General features: G+C 36.7%; 2 protein-coding genes across 2 annotated transcripts; both read right to left on the bottom strand.

Moving 5' to 3' along the window:
• Positions 1-498: 498 nt before the first annotated feature.
• LOC148063300 (kinesin-associated protein 3-like) lies at positions 499-9,936 on the bottom strand. The gene is made up of 20 exons (XM_087811405.1): positions 9,803-9,936; positions 8,612-8,743; positions 8,302-8,459; positions 8,159-8,220; positions 7,921-8,062; positions 7,593-7,692; positions 7,398-7,522; positions 7,200-7,298; positions 6,226-6,404; positions 5,855-6,017; positions 5,683-5,783; positions 5,515-5,623; positions 4,233-4,345; positions 3,619-3,784; positions 3,374-3,499; positions 3,197-3,295; positions 2,522-2,607; positions 2,291-2,444; positions 1,881-1,965; positions 499-1,120 (listed from the first exon to the last, which is right to left on the bottom strand). Exons 1-20 carry the CDS (start codon positions 9,829-9,831, stop codon positions 1,018-1,020), a joined length of 2,331 nt encoding a protein of 776 aa, XP_087667531.1. The 5' UTR covers positions 9,832-9,936; the 3' UTR covers positions 499-1,017.
• An 888-nt stretch (positions 9,937-10,824) lies between these two features.
• Positions 10,825-12,798, bottom strand: LOC148063299 (phosducin-like). The gene is made up of 5 exons (XM_087811745.1): positions 12,753-12,798; positions 12,558-12,688; positions 12,223-12,442; positions 11,102-11,214; positions 10,825-11,007 (listed from the first exon to the last, which is right to left on the bottom strand). The coding sequence occupies exons 1-5, from the start codon at positions 12,796-12,798 to the stop codon at positions 10,825-10,827; spliced, it is 693 nt and encodes a 230-aa protein (XP_087667871.1).
• Between the last annotated feature and the right edge of the window lie 4,493 nt (positions 12,799-17,291).

Here is a 17,291-nt window from a genome sequence, read left to right as displayed (position 1 = left end):
TATATTTTAGTCTTGGTTCACTTATTGTAAGTGGTATTTTACTTTTCAGTAATTCAATTCTATTTATTATTCAATTATTTTAACCTTATCAACTTAAAGATACTTTTAATTTCAATGAACGTGTATTTCTCTGTTTTACACTTTCCACCTTTGAACCTACCGTAGAAATTACTACATCTATGAATGCAACACTCAAAGGTGCGTTTAAGTTTATTGTATTCAACTGAAGGCTTGATGGACCTAAATCAAAAACAAAAAAGAGCAACTGTGTAGGAACGTTACCGTCTGTGATCTTGGCCTGAGAAATTAAAGGACATTCAATTGATTATTATATGTTAGGAGCTGATTCCGACACAAGACTTTCTGAATTATTTAATTACCTTTGTTTATTTAATTTACATTTTCCATTACTGTGGGTTAATGTTAAGAAACACTATTTCAATATCACACCCATATGGTCAGAAAATAAAAGAAATAGGAAAAACAGGAGGAAGAATATACAAGCTTGATATTTTATTCAGGATTAAACAAGAGAGTCAAAGCAACATTTTCGAAAAGAACATTTGTTTCCCCCTCAAAAATATCCCAAAAAGTTATATATGTAACAACAGATGGTTATACTATATACAGTAGAGTGTCATTTTTAGGAGTTAAAAGAAAGTCATTATGGAAGACAGGTGCACTTAATATAAGAATCTGTGTTGATTTACAAATAAAAAAGAAAAATAAAGTCATATATTACAACAAGAGCAATAAATCTTGAACACTTGGCGAGCATTTGGGCAAAAATACATTAAACTTATGTAACAAACATTTCAAGAAGCTACAACTGTAGATATACAGTTTAAATCTAAAAAAGTGCAGTCTTGTGATTTTAGTAGTGAAGAAGTGTAAACTATATCAATAAGGACATGCTGTGTGTACCTGTGTGTCTGCATGTGTGTAACTTTTTGTAGCACTAAAGTGCAGCCCAGTCCTACTGATGTGTAAACTATGTTGTACATGCTGACCATAGCTCTATGAATACTGATAAAAAGGTTGTTCGTCAGGTCGGAAGCCGTAAGCAGTCGCAGGTCGCCCGGATGTAGAGCAGGTCTGGTCGAACACGTCTAGGGCATCTCTGCAAAACATACAAAAAATAATTCTAATTCAAATAAATCCAAACATGCATAACAAGTAAGGGACAGAAGAAGGGGAAAATGCTGGATGTAGTTAAACTTTTCTTTGATTTTGTTTTGAATTGTTAGTTGGAGCTTCATTTGGTGAACAACACCCAGAGAAATATATAGAAATATATATGATGAAGCTTTTGAGTTGAAGTCGAAGCTTGGCATCGATTAATTGGTGGTGAGACGTTGGAGACGGCAGCGTAAAGAACTGATTTAAAGCAAAAAGACGACAAAAACTTTCAAACTAAATTAAGGCAATGGTCTGAATTTGACAATGACTGTTCTGGTGGACTGTTTTTAACTGCTGTTGTGACTGCGCTGAACTATGTCCGGTGAGTGACTTAAATCTTCTTTTTAAATAAAATTGTACCACTGTTCCTTTATGCAACTCTTGAAATATTCACATTATAAAAACCCATTCATTATTCAAAAATAAAATGATGAAACGATGCCCAAAACCTTGTTGTTGGTCACGAATCAACAGTATCCCGAAGGCCCTTTAGTTGACTTTCTAACTAGCAGAGCTTCTCCAAACAAAGCTGAACCCACACACCACTGCCCTGTGTCTGAGATTGTATTGTAAACATACTTATAAGTTGTAAACATACTTATAAACAGTCGTCAACAACAAGTCGAAACAGAGGTGCACTAAAATCACATTATGTTGGACTAGATTATTCAAGATTGGACAAAATGATCCTTCACACTCACCCGGGCAGATAGCAATCTCCATTCTGAGCTTGAAGGTCACTGAAGAAATCCGAGTTGAGGGATCCATCTCCTGGTGTGATCCCATCTAAACACAAAACAGTCGATTGATTCACAGATACATTTCACAAGTATAAAACCCTCTCGGTGACTGCCTGGCACTCCTGCTGGGGGCACAGGTGAAACTAGTGAGAAACTCTGATCAGAGATCTTTGAAACCCTCTTTGCAGTGATTTTCAGTGGACGGGTGGATAAATGCCTGGTGAAGTCCAAGAGAAATTCTTAGCAACTAAGGCATTAACAGCCACAGATGACGTTCAGTATTCTGTCTTCATTCTGCATTATCATGAACCTCAACCCAACAGGCTTTAAAAAAGGCGTTCTTGACCAGAGGGGGGTCAGAGGTAACAGACCTGCACTGTAGAACAAATCCGTCCTGTCATCGTTGTCGTAGAGATAAGGCTCAGACTCGTCAGTCTGTAGACTCTCCACCATCTCCAACCACTGGTTGTTATGGAAACGAAACTTCTCCGACTGGATCTTCTTCCCCCACTCTTCGTCATACTCCTTAAAAGAAAAGAAAAAGGTTTGAATCAGACACGTTCTCCTGCCTGAAGGCTTTTGACAAAATGTGGTACTCGTACCGCTATGATATCCAGAGTGTTGTCGCACACTTTCCTGATCTCTGCGTTCTTGTCGTGCATCAGATCTATCAGGTACGCTGGAGCTTCTGAAAGTTGCACGGTTAGGGAGACGTTCCATTCATTATCTCGGGATTCAACATAGATCCTAGAAAGCTATACAGTGGTCAGCCGTTTGTCGTGGGTTTTACCCTCGGAACACCCTCTGCATTTAAAACAATCTGTGAAGTAGTGACCATTTAATTGTTAATTTTTTTTATATTAACATTTATTTGAAAATCCAAAATCCACATTATATAGAAGGTGACCTAACCAGCTCAAATAGTGCTTGGACGCCCAGCCAACCATTCTGATTAAAATTCATTTTGACATAGCCACATAGATGTAGAATTTAAAAAAAGTATTGTAGCGTCCAATCAGCCATCACCAAGTTAAGCAGTGTGTAGGTATCATGGGAGTTCACCATTTTGTTGGAACCATAAGTAAGTGGGTGCGTTTATTAGTCCCTCTTACTGAGTTCTATAATCTTCCTTATAAGTAGACCAAGATGTGAATAAGACTAAAATTTAAACTAAAATTTAGCGTCACTAAATCCGAATTTTCTAGATTTTTGGAGAAGTTTTCCTTTAAAATGTTTTACATACAACACACATACATACAGAAAACATGTCAGGATACGTGTATCTTTGATGATGACATCTCGAGTGGCCTGATGAAACACCATCTGGTAAAAGACATAGACGATCTGGCAGACAAACTCGTCATCTTCCTGTTGTGCTACATTCATCAGAAAAGAAAAGGAAAATTCAACATTTCTGGTGTGATCTGAAACATCTTGTAAAGAAAAATACTCACCGTTCAGAAGCTTAATCAGAGCAGGTATGACTCCGGATTTAGCCAACATGGCTGCACAGGCATCGTCCATGGAAACTGTTCCGATCAGTATCACCACTTCTAGGATGAGATCATCCTCTGCTGAACCTTAAAACAATTTATCAAATACGAATGAAGAACAGTATTGAGCCACAGGAACATTTCTATTTTTTTCCTGATTAAAAAAACAAATAACTACAACATAATTAAAATATCTTTAACCTCACCATGCCTGAGTTTCTCTTTCAAATAGGGGACAAGATTGTATTCCTTCAGCACCAGTTCCCAGTCCAGCTCTGGGATTGTGAGGTTAGCCAATGTACCGAGACACTCTAGGACCCACGACTCTTCCTGCTCTGCCCGAACCTCTCCAGCGAGGTCGCCCACATAAGCCTGTCAAGGAAGAAAAGAACGTGACTATGGGTCAATGAATAAGTGCTAAGCCTTCCAAGTCATTATGGACTGATGAAGCTTCATGTCCTATTTTTTAAGCTCAGTAGGTTCCCTTGATTTGAAAATTGATGGGAGGTTTCATTAAAATAATTGAGATTTTCTCAAAACATAAAAAAATATGTTCTTCATAAATTAGGCTTAGACATTAAGTCACAAAAACCTAGAATGAGCTGATGAATAACATTTGGAATGATGATTTCCATGATTTGGAACTTAAATACACAACCGTCTCTTAAATTCACAAAATGCTACAAACAAAGAAGCAGCGCCCCCAACTGGGGGGAAGCGATGTTGATTTCAGGCTATTTACATTTTACAACTTCCAAGTTCTTTTTAAAAATCGGTTCTCAAGTAGAACAATGAATTAATAAAACGCAATAAAACTCACTATGAACAGAGCTTTTGTGGGTCCATCATGTTGGGAAATATTTCTGATCATCTTCATCAGAAGGCAGTCCTTCGTTCTGAGTGCTCGCCTCATGAGGGTGGACAAGCCGTTTTCTGAAAGAAAAAAAAGAGTGAAGGTCAAAAAACTCAATCGTGGTTTCAAGACCAACTTGTGTCAAAAAAAGCTTATTACTTGAGATCATGACTGGTATTTTAAAAATGTATTTGTCATTCAATAATTACACGTTAACTTTTTTATTTTTTAATAAATACTATTGTTATAAATAAATATAATGTGCTGTTGCGACTGCCATATACTCAAGTAAGTGTTATTACTTGGAATCTGGGAGCAGTAATTACAAAGTCAAAGGTTGTTAAGCTCATTTGAAATATCAACAAAAAGCCTTTTACTCCAAATGTAGCTTTGTAATTTTCTTGGTCTGATGTGTTTTAGGCACATACAAAAACGATGTTTATTGTATATCACATTTGTATATAAGTAAAGTGGGAGGATCACTGTTCTAGCAAACCATTTGTGCTGAGAAAACTACATTTCTCATCAGAAAAAACTTACAAGCTTTGTGGAGAGATGCCAGCAGCTGTATAAGATGTGGCTGAGCACACTAAAGTGTGATGTTCAACACAAGCACTTGACTGACACTGGTGCCATGATGAACTGTGAGCAACAAAAAAGTTGAATAATGTTACCCTGTCATTAAGACCGCAGACAAATTTGGTTAATTAGGTTAGGGTTAGGGTTTGTCTGGCCGAGCATTGCTCATTCTTTCTTAATACATTTTTTACTTCATGTTTCGGTGATTATGTTGGAGTTTGCCCAACTACTTATTTTTCTATATTGAGAAAAATCTCCCAACATTATAGTTTATTGAAAGCACCAATAAGTACAATTGAAAACTTTGTTTCTGGCTCCCTGTTGTGTCAGAAAAGTGTAGCTGCTATATAATGACATTTGCGGTTGTTACTATTCCTTGTGAAGGTTTGTTTGCAAAACTAGAAAGAAGCTTTTGTCGTGTCAGTTTCTAGTTTTATCTTCCTCTCCAATGGAAAAAGTCACTAAGGACTTCATATGAAAACAATGTCTCTGACCCACTGCTGTAAAGGAATTTGATGGTCACATGACACCCACAGACTTTTTGGGGCGGGTCATCCAGACAATTTTTTTTTTTTTTTAAATGTAAAAGAAATAAATATAAAAATGTAACCTAGGTCAGGGTAAGTTGTGTTATTACTACATATTCATTTCAATAGGAACAAATCTTTACCTTCACACATAAGCTGGGCACTTCTCTTATTAGCCGCCAGGTTTATACAGATGGAAATGAGTGTAGCGTCAAATTCCCCCTCAGCATGAGAAAGCAGCATTTGCATGAGCTGAAAAATACAAAGTTAACTTCTGCCAGCAATATGTTATTGCCGTGTAAGAATCATACCTGAGGTATGCAGTCAGTGTAGACTAACATGGCCCTGAATCGGTCCTCCATACTTATGTGATAGAGGATGCTCAGGACGACTGCACTGTTGCTTTCGTCACCTGGACAACAGAGCTACTGGTCAATCGATTTCAGAAGACACTGAAAGTCAATAAAAAGTTGTCTTGTTTACCCAACAAAGACGTGAGTTTAGGCAGAAATCCCACTTCGACCATTTTGGCTCTGAGTCCGGCATCGAAGGAGAGGTTTAGCAACAGACGCAGCACGAGGTTCAGCAGGTCTTCATTCTCACAGGGAACCAGGCGAGCCAATCGCTCCACAGTGTCCAACTCAGCCTGGGGAACAAACATGGACCATTATCTTCAAATACAAAATGTTTTTGTTTTATTGCAGAAATTTGAGAGACAAATACTGTAACTGCTAAAAAAGGGAATCAATGTTTAATTCAGGAAAGACTAACCCTGTGATAACAATAATAATATGTATTATTTCAATAGTGATGTATAGTAGTACCGGTAATAGTAGTTTTCAATATCCACTCACCATGTCATTTTTGTTTTCCAGGAAGATGGAGAGCTTTTTGAGAAAGGAGACCACGAGAACCAGCAGCTCTTCGTCATCTCGATCAAGGACTTTCACCAGCAGACCCACAATGTTCTTATTCCTCATCTTAAGCTCTGTCCTGGTGTCCTCAGCAAGATTCAACAAAAGGTAGAGAGCAACTGCCAGACAAAAAGGGTGATGTGATTAAAATGATTCGCATCGATATATACCCTCTTTCCGGTTTTATATTAAACTTTCTGAAATCAACACCTTTGACCTAGTTTTTCTTTACTTATGATGTGCTTATCAACCCTATTTGTTAAAATTGCATATGTGAACAGACATAAGTTCCAACTGAGACCCTAGATAGTTTAAGAGACACATTTACTCACATTATGTATTCACAGGCAATTTAACAAAAAAGTATTTTGGTTTTTATTCTTTATGGATTCATTTTTCAGATCTCCATTGAACTCCCAGAGGTCTTTGATCGAAGCCTGCTCTGGGTTAAGCAATGAGAGAAGAAATTATAAATGTACACTGAATATAATTGAAAGTGAAAGGTGAAAGAGTATTTTGACAGTATTTGTCAAAAAGTATTTGAAAATTAAGATGATGTGCAAGCTTAAAACTAGCAATTTATTTATTTATTCTTTATTATTTTTAATTTGTCTTTTTGTGCAGTAGTTTGTAATTAAAACCACCTTCTCCCTCAATAGTATCAATATTTAAGGTTGTGTTGTCAATATTGGTTATGCATAATGAGGATGAAAGCTGTTAAAAACAACATTATTTTAACGTTAATTTATTCAGAATTCTGTATGTTTAACAAGTGGTTATTTGACGTGTGTCAAGGGACCATCGCTGGAAAACCCACCTTTCTTGCAAACTTAAATTGTTTAGGTTTAAAATATGTCTCTGGTGCAGGCAGGGCAGCAAGCAAAAACTGGATTGTTATAGTGGAAGCAGGTTACCTCTGAGCAGCTGCTCCTGTTTGGTCAGCAAACTCTGGTACTTCCTCATAGATTTATCCTGATCTCTCCTCAGAGATCCATTCTCGGGGGCAGCCTCGCGTACACAGAGGAGAATTAAGGAACTTAAGTAATTCAATCTTGATCAACAACAACAAAAAATCAGTGGGTTTGTCAATACAACAACTATTGATTGGATATAAGCTTTGCTCTTCTTGCAGAGCTCCTCTCGCCACACATCATGTCTCTTCAGCTCCTGCTCCACCACAGACATGCACAGGACCCCGATTTTATAATGGCTCACCACCCCATGGAACTGAGAGAAGCTGATGAGAGAGCATACGAAAATACACTTGAGATCTTTCACAAGAGTGAAGGGGATAAAGGCGTGTTTACCTGGAAAAGCAGAAAAAGATGTAAATGATGATTGTTGCCAGTTCCACGCTCTGTTTCCAGTCCTCACGCAACACTCGCGCCAAGGCACCAAGAGCAGCCTCTGCACACAAAGAATAGAAATAGTCAAATAATCTGTGTTATAATTTGTATTTATTTATAATCTAGAATTTTGATTACACAACACATCTTAAAGTTTTATATACATCCTTGTTTTAAGGTTGAAATAATCACTCTAAATTCATTTAAAAAAATATATTTAATTCTAATCCATTCAAAATCTTTTACTTCATATTTAACATTTATATTTTAACAATCTTTGGGAGCGTACCATTGTGGAGAAGCTCCTCCAGGTTGTCAGGATTGCGGGCGAGCTTGAGAATGAGAGCCGAGCCTCTGATCTTCTCTGGAATGCTTTCATAAAGCAGCTCCACATACTCATCTACTCGTGTGATGCTGGCTTCCTCCTCTACCTGCACAGAACAGGCAGCAACACATTTTTTTTATTTTCATAGAAATTATAATTAAAACCATGTTAACTGAAAGATCCACTGGGGAGAGTTTGTTACCTCCAATCCATCAAATGTGGTCAGAACTCTGGGTTTTTCTGGTCTCTTTTCTCTTCTCTCAGCTGAGGAGATACAAACACAAACTCTCACAATCTTCCAACACATTTGCTTATTAATCACTTTATATTTGTAGTATGACTGACCTTTGCCCTCTACTGGTGATGGTTTCCTATTCTGTAGATAGTAGAGAAGCTGCTCTACTTGAGGCAAACGGGAGGGAGGAATGAGTTTACATTCCTCCACCACCTTCTTTGCCAAAGCTCCGACATCTGTGCTCGGAGAGAGGCTTTTCACACGAATGCTGGAGAGAGAAGAAAATAAGAGAGAAATATTGAATTAAACAATTAAATTAAACCTTCATATAATTAAATCCATATTAATAAACCAATACTTTATTTTATGCATCATCAATATTCATGACCAAATAAAAAAACAAATCAGGAGTAGACTTACATTTTTTGCCCCTCTTTACGTTCTCCCACCATCTGCCCACCACTCTCTCCCAGAATGGACGCCTTCACCTCATAGTGGACCACGAGGGCTTTCTCCGTTGGATGAACATCCAAGCTGCCAGGTGTCACTTTTCTGAGATCAATATGAAGAACAAAATTAAATACACAACATCAATGCATGCTTAGCTTGCTTTGCTATCATCAAACCACAAAATGCATATGCAGAGACACTCAAACTAAAACATACATTTTTGTCGTATTAGATCAATAAAGGCATTAGAATTATTTGATTAATAATTGATAAGCATGACAAAAAATGATTTTTTTGTAAAAAATAAATAAAAATTGTTCAACTTTGGCTGACAAATAATATCAAACACGTGTCCTTGTTGACAAAGTACAGAGCCAATCAGGTCTCAGTATGCTTTTCTGTCTCCCGGCACGCCCGCCCGGGGACTCGGGAGCTCGAAGGCGCATCCGCCTCAGACCCCCTGTCACTAGACTGTCCACAAAATCAGACAGTGCTCTCGAAATAATAGAACGACAGACTTGACGCTCTGCGACTTCCAACAATAAAGCATCGCCTCTAGTCGCCGCGTCAACCTAGCTAACATCTCCCTTTAGCATTAGCTTGTTAGTAAAACGCGGTGCATTCTGGGGAGGCCAAATGGCTCACGCCAAACTCCCTTCGGAATTTTGGGAAAATAACGGACACAGTACAAAAGTACTAAGTTGTTACCTTCCGAAACATAGTATGTTATTAAACGTATACGTTTTGTATTTAACTGCTCTTCGGGGTTTTGAAACGATATTTTTGATGTGTATTTACTGGCGCTTTTGTTGTCCCTTTTGCTCCATACGCCCCAAAACGAATGAACTATTGTAAGGTATTCACGTCTTAAAACAACAAACCTGCCGCAGGTTATAATTTTATGACAAGTACAATTGTGGTTGTTAATATGGTGAGACCTTTTCGGTTTATATAACGATCTTTTTTTTTTATATATTCGCCCTAGGAACATTATAATTTATAAACTGAATACAATTATTTTTGAATCTACTACTATATTAATATAGTATTATATGATAAGACTCAATAAAATAAGTAATCTATACGCGTTCCTGTCATTTTATTGTATACAGTTCTTATATTTGTCATTATAAGTCAATACAACTAAACACAATAACTTACCTTTTAAGATAGCACGCGTCATCCTGCATCTTCCACAAATAGAAATATCGATATCCAAACCAATCGTTTCTCGTGGACAAAAATAAGACAATTGCTCCGAACAGTGATTTCCCTGAGCTGGACTCGCTGCAAGCACCTCGAAAGAACAGTGGACTACAAACATGGACGCTAGGTGTAGCCGTGGTCTTTCCCAATGTTTTGTCTGACAGGCATCACACAAACGCATACGCATACATACACAGCGTACACATTTACAACTTTCAATTCGTGTTGTGTTCTTTTGCTGCATTGGTATTAAAAAAAAGAGATTATAGGCTCAAACAACCGCATGTATAGTCTTAAATTACTTTTATTGATTTCACCCTAACAATACAATTCTAAAACAATACACCATTAATGTTAATACGTACTTGCCATTACATTGCACTTGCTCAAATTAAGTGAATTTGAAATAATACGTATTTCGTCAGTATTGCTCTAAAGTCCAGGGGCCTGCAACCCATGTGTGGTTCATTTCCCTTCTTGATGAATCATGTCGTTTGAGAGGACATAATTATAATGAAAATAAAAAATAATACTAATTTCAGTCATTTTGATATTACGTTGTGAATGAATAGTTAATCATATGTATTAGATCCTCCACTGACATTTTTATTTGTTGGCAATCTTAAATGTTTCTGGAGAGTAAGCAGTAGCATTTGTTTTATATATTCAAACAGAGTTACATTATTTTTTTGCTCTTGATCTTTTTCTTTTCAATGGGATGTTTTGATTTGTCTAAATAAAAAAAAAGAGAAACTATCTGTTTTCGTATTATAGATTTAATGTGATCCAACAACTGTATTAGCTTCTTTAACAGTGAAATGGATATTGTGACTGAGTGAGTTTTAATTTGGCGGGGAACAGTTCCAAATGGTTCTTTACAAGATAAAGGTTTCTGACCCCTGCTCTATACTATGAGTTTCTGTCACCCTGTGATGCTACATCTCAGGGTTTTTAGGCCGTCCTTGGATGAGGTGCGTCTATTCCACCTCGCCATCCTCGTCGTCGCAACAATCTGTGAGCTCCTTCTCAGGCAGGAGGCCATATTCATTGAGGAAGTTCTCAATGTCAGGAGCAAAGAAATCCTCTCCCAAGTGTTTGGTGATGGCCAAGAAGTTACCAAGCAGCACGCCAGCCTTGTACACCAGCAGGGCAGGAAGAACCTGAGGTCGGAAAGGAAGTCAAACACAGTTCAAGGAGATTACAAACTCCAATTGTAAGGAAATGCTATAAATCTTATTTTGATTTCTTCCAAACCTCAGATGAAAAGCGCTCTGAAGCTCCTGATGCCACGGCGTCAATTCGACAGAATTTGACACTTGAGTACTCTGATGCAAGGCATTCCAAACAGGAGTTCATCTGATCACAGCCTGAACCAAAACAAAAAGAAACATCAAGCCTCCAAAATGACAACAGGAGAATCCTCTGACACCCCTGAAGCTTTGAGGTTGGTGACACTATTATAGTAAAGCAGAACATAGTTAATCCTGTTGTTTCTGTACTTTATTGTATTTTTTTTAGGTAATCTACACGACAGAACAACGGAGATAGTTTGTGTGAGAAAGCAAGGTTTTCATGTTTTAAACAAATTAATAACTTACAGCACATTTTAATACTGATACACGGAGAGAGTTGTAGATAATAAAATGTTTGCAGGGAGGAGACAAGTGTCCATTAAGGGTAATTACCTCCAGTAACTTCTGCCTGGACAGGTTTGTTGAGCCATATTTACCTTTGCAACACAGTAAAATGACCTTTTTACATCACTCAATCTTCATTATTATAATTTTTTAACATGGTTTTTTTTACCGTAAAAGGGAAAAAGTGCAACCTAAGCTGTATTTGTCTCAAACTCCCCAACAATGTTGAGCAAACAAACTACATAAATTAAAACATATGCTTTTCGATATGTTTTTTATTTTTTAATACATTTCAAAAATAAAAATACATGTGCTTGCAAATAATTTTTACATGTGTTACTATATTCTTACCATATGTTTATGGTTTATAGTTCAATAATGTGTGAATAAAATAAAATAATAATTACATTTTTTACAATTAAAATGAAAATGTTCACGCCAATTGTTGATTTTTTTTGTTGTTGTTGCAACTACACTTCCGGTCATTACATCCTCTAAATGAACGTTGAATTCCCGCAAGATCCCGACAATGACCGTGGATGAGAGGATACAGTCGACTCAATGTTTGGACATATTTAGGTTTCAAAACGAATGAAGTGGTTACGACTTCGTCAAGAGTCACACGTTCTGTAAACACCAGAGGAAAATACTCTTGGCAATAGTACAAATATATCCTTGTTCCTACAGTATTACAATACATCGCCCTGTTGCCAGATTCTTGCCAATACGCTGCCCTACCTTTGATCTCATTCTGGTAGATGTGAACCACCACTGGTGTCAGATGATGCTCCTTCTCGATGACCTCCATAAACTCTTCACCGCTCTCAAGCTCGTAGACGTTTCCAAACTTTGGGCCGAAGCTCAGGCGTTCATGCATTTCTTTCATGCAGTGCTTCCTGTAGCGTTTCAGGCAGCACTCGTCCTCGTCATGGACCAGTTCGTACTCCTGAGCGCTCATCTGGAAACCCATGTAATATCAAAGAAATAATTGAATAACTATTGAGCAATTCTGATGTGAAAGAAAAAGCTATAAAATTTAAGCAGTAAAGTAAGTTCAATCCTGGTTCACTCACCTTCCGGGTCATCCTCTCTTTATCATCCTCTCTTGACATCTGTCGCATCAGCTCTCTCTTGCTCTGAGGAACGCTCTGGTCAACACTGTCCAGTTTAAACCTGCGCCAGTCGTTGATGACACCCTTCGGACCTGGACACACACAAATATATTGTATATGTGCTTTGTGTGCTTCTTCCTTTCTCCTTCGACTCACCTGTGTGACTGCCGGAAACATCTTCCTCCTGGGACGCGCCAGACATTCTGCTGACAGCCTGCAATGAAGGCAATATCCAGATGGTAAAGTTGCAGAGATGCTTTCAACTGCATCAAATTATTAAACTTTTTTATCTTATTTGTGGCACTCTCTATTTGTTTCATTTAAAATAATGAAAACTGCAGTTCTATAATTCTTTTTGGAAACATTTGATCAGACCACAATTTGAATTCTTATGTCATAATAGAAATAACTTCAAAATGTCCAAGGAACTAAATGTTATATAGTGTGTAGATGTGAAATAGAAGTGTGTCACCAATACACATTAGGGAGAACAAAAGCTCAAACATGAGTCAGAAATGTTGGAAATAAATGAAATCTCCTGCTTATGTTTTTCTTATGAATACCTTTATTTTTTTTAAAACAACACTTTTTCCAAAAGGTTTTTTCCTTTACGTTTCCATTCTTCATTGATTAGCTTATTGTTGTCCAACGTTGGCAACATTTTAAATTCTTTAGTGTTAAATTACAGATGATTCTATGAGCAAGAGATAAAAATAAACTGGAAAAGAACTGGTCGAGACTTCTGCCAAGCCTTTTATTTTACCCAATAGCATTTGATAAGAAGCCTTTTCAAGCATTTGAAAGATCATTGATAGTTAGTAGACGTATCAGCTCATATGGAGAGCTTAGACAATTCCCAAAGAAGGAGAGAGGACGAATCCTTAAAATATATTTGTGGATCCAAATGGTAACCAGTACACCACTAAGCACTTTAACAAGTAAAATGATATAAATTAAAGAGTTTGTCTTCCCTAGTATTGACACACAGACATTAACAGAGACACACAGATATTTGATGCACAGAAGTGTCAACGTCAATTACTTTGAGCTCCACGGACACATTATCTAATCTGATTATAAACGCAATGACCTCTGCAACATGTGACACAACAACGGGTTATTGTTAGATTATCTTATATTACATTCATTTTAAATGTGTTTCTCAAGTTATTATTACTATTTATAAAATGGACTTTAATGTGAATCATGAAACGCAAAGTAATCTCACCATCTTGAAACAAGAATAAACGCTTTTACTTTATATGACCAAATAAAGAAAATAAATCACATTAAAATATCACTTACGTGGTTGACTGTAAAGGGATTTGATAATCAATAGGGCAACTGAAAAAAAAAAAAGAAAACAGATTTTTCACTGGCTGTAGCCAGTTACATTAGTATTATTTTGACACATTATATACAAACAGAACCCCTACCTTTTTCTCCTAAAGTGTTCCTTCCTTTTCCTGTAAACGTCAGAGTTTGCGGAGGAATGTGTGCGTGTGCCAGGAGGCTTGAAGAGAATCCGATTAATCCTCTCTGTCAACACTGACTTGACATGATGACTAAGATGGAAATATGTCGACTTATATGTCTTATTCAGGATCTCAGTATTTGATGCTTAAATGACAACAACACAATGATCAAAAAGATTCTTAATCTCCACCTTTCCAGATTTTAAGATGCTTAATCTCGGAAGAAATATCAACCTTGAATGGATGTGTTATATATATATATATATATATATATATATATATATATATATATATACTGTATATATATATATAAAGAATAGAAATAGGGAGTCTAAGGAAGTGCAACACATTTGTGAAGGCAGGTTGTAAAAATAATTTGTAAAAGTTCAAAAGCAGCAGGAAATAAATTCAGTATAAGCAGGTCACGGTCAAGGTCGGTCATTACTTCAAACACCCACTAGATGGCAAGCTTGAGAGGTTTTCATGAAAAAAAAGAAGCTCTAGCAATAGTTATCGGTTTAAAAAACAGAAAGACAGAAAGGCATCAATTTGGCTTAGTAAAGATGTATTAATCATACCTAGATATCACACGAAATGGTGTCTTAACATTACTAACATAAATTGACGTAAAGGAGACATAATTTTTTATTAAAAAAATTTAAAAAAATCCGGATATCACCAGCAGTTGTCATTTTTAATTGATTATTATTATTATTTAATAAAAGCGTAACGTTTTATTCCTATCAGTCAAGATAAAAATAACAAATTATAAATCATAACGCACAATCAATTCCCACTGATAGACACATTAACTATATAGCCATGCATCAATATTCTAAGCGGCTTTGGGCTTCTCCCATCTAAACACGTTCGGACCACCAGAGTTTATTGATAACCCATTGATGTATTTGGACCCCAACACTGCTTTCGAAGAAGCCTGTTTGCAACAAGAACGCATACAAGCGACCTTGAGCTAGACTGTACAGTGATAACCATCTACAGTATCTACGTTTGACACGTCAAGGCCACTTGTAGATTCAGAGTGCTTGTTTACTGCTGCCAGGTGACTATCTCTCACCGACTCTTTGTAAGTTCCACATCTCTCTTGTTCATCTTTCCTTTAGATTCAGGTGAAGGTCATCAGAGTTTGTGATATCAATGCTGCCACAGTAACTATCTGGTAATTACTGCTTAGCTCGCCAACATTGAATTGAATTATTATGCAATGATGAGCGTGCATTGATTAGGAAAGCTGCTCTCTTGCATGTTTCAGTTGATTTGCAAAAATTGAAAATTAGAATTTGCTGAGTAGGCAGAGAGAAAATAGGAAAATGATTGTTAAACTGTTCAAGTCTAGACAAAAGAAGATCCTCAAAATGCACCTAAAGCTCAATCTTTATCTGATCAATTCACTTTTTACATTTTCTTGCCTCACATTTGCCTGATGTTGCTTAAAAAATCCACAGTGAAATAAAGATCGCAAATGTACACAGAACTAAGTTATATATTTTTTGATACATAATACATGCTTGGAAGTACAAGGGAGGCATTAATGATGCAGGGATAAGAGGAGGTGAAAACTGCTGAGTGCTGGTTTTTGGCGACCAGTCGCACCCAGACAATGTGCAGAGATTAGGGGAGATTACAGGGAGGGGTCTTCTGTGGCATAGCAGGGGGAAACGTGATAGGACAGTTGTGAGAGCTGTCATGATTTACAGTTTTAGGAAGAGCCTTTATAAATTGTAGATAGAAGGCAATAATGTGCTGTGGTAGTGAAATATGCTAAGGATTTTAACTTGACATAACATGTCAAATCAAAGAAAACCTGTGGGGGGTTTTGTTCATTTTCCCCAATAAGAGTAATATATGATATATTAAATACAAAAATATATTTAAAAAAGAAAAAGGAAATTAATGTGTTTAGTCCTGCACATAAATTCTGTTTTCATGACATGAGAGTATGTTAAAGGTCCAATTACTCATTATCTTCATCACACCATCCTCATCCTCATCCTCATCTTCATCCTCATTTAGATCTTCATTCTCATTCTCGTCTTCACCGTTTAAGCTTCTTTCAATGTCAAATCCTTTCCCTACATAACGTTGAGGTGGTAAATAACTGCTTTTTTTTTACATTTTTTAAACACAAAACATACAACAAAACTTTTCATATGTTCAGAAAGTGTTTATATTGTCTACTATGGTCTTCATTTGTTTATCAGTTACCCACTTTACCAAATCCTTCACTAAAACAGCAAGTGAAAATCTTGGAAAACCATCAAAAACACTTTATTTGAAAAGAGATGCTAGTGAAGAGTGGATTAAATGGTGTAGTTTTCATTAGGAGTGACAAGAAAGGATAAAATCACAGACCATAAAAAACATGGACGTAGTATCTATAATTTCACCTTTAATAAACACCAGTTTTTAAGCCAAACCTTGGAAGTGGCCATCTTGCCGTCTCTTGATGCTTCAGTGGCCGTACAGTGTGATCCAATATTAAACTAATGTCTAAGATCCAAACTGTTTTCTTTGTCTAACCAGGCTGCAAATATGTTTTTTAAATCCTGTACTTACTCAATGGCTTAACTAAACAATGTTATATTTGATCATATATTAGTATTTTATAGTTGGAAGCAGCTCATATGTAGAGGTTGGAGTGGAAGATAGTTAGGCCAGATCCGGATAGGAGAGACGAGGGACAACTAGACAAAAAATATTTGTCAGAGAAGTCAACTAATGACGTATTTGGAAAATGACAAATGAAGGTGTGATAAGGAAGGATGCACGGATTGGTTTTAAAGAAGTGGTGACCCACAGGTGAGGTTGGAAAAATATGGATTTCAGATTTGATTGATTGTTTAATGGAATCGTTTAAAAGGTTAAGTTAGTTTCCCAGACATGTATTACCATTAATAGCGTGTTTCAGTTGTATACATACAACATTCAGTTGTATAGATTAGCCATTGTCAAAGTGAGAGTTCAAGATGATCTCAAGAATATGTTCTGAAAAATGCAGAGAAGCCTGTTTGTAGTTTCATCAGATTCAACCCAAATACTCAACTATAGCAAACATATAATCAAAACACCTCTAACTTATTTAAAGACACAGAAATGCAACCATACCTTCAGTTTTTATTCATGAGACTTCGAAGATACCTTGAGAAACAGTCATAATTCTAAACTACAACTGGAACAAACATTATACGTCACTTCTGAC

This window comes from Callionymus lyra, chromosome 16 (assembly GCF_982586985.1).
Source record: "Callionymus lyra chromosome 16, fCalLyr1.hap1.1, whole genome shotgun sequence".
Lineage (NCBI taxonomy): Eukaryota > Metazoa > Chordata > Actinopteri > Syngnathiformes > Callionymidae > Callionymus > Callionymus lyra.
The sequence above is the reverse complement of the archived record's forward strand: the minus strand, read 5'-3'. Positions and strand labels throughout refer to the sequence as shown.

Coding starts and splice junctions, on each gene's coding strand:
- LOC148063300 (XM_087811405.1), bottom strand. CDS start 9,831: ATGCAGGATGACGCGTGCTATCTTAAAAG. Junction 8,460..8,611: donor CGTAAAGAGGGGCAAAAAAT/GTAAGTCTACTC, acceptor TTCTCTCTCCAG/CATTCGTGTGAAAAGCCTCT. Junction 1,966..2,290: donor GGATTTGTTCTACAGTGCAG/GTCTGTTACCTC, acceptor TTTTGTGTTTAG/ATGGGATCACACCAGGAGAT.
- LOC148063299 (XM_087811745.1), bottom strand. CDS start 12,798: ATGTCTGGCGCGTCCCAGGAGGAAGATGTTTCCGGCAGTCACACAG. Junction 12,689..12,752: donor TGTTTCCGGCAGTCACACAG/GTGAGTCGAAGG, acceptor GTGTGTGTCCAG/GTCCGAAGGGTGTCATCAAC. Junction 11,215..12,222: donor CTACCAGAATGAGATCAAAG/GTAGGGCAGCGT, acceptor GTTTTGGTTCAG/GCTGTGATCAGATGAACTCC.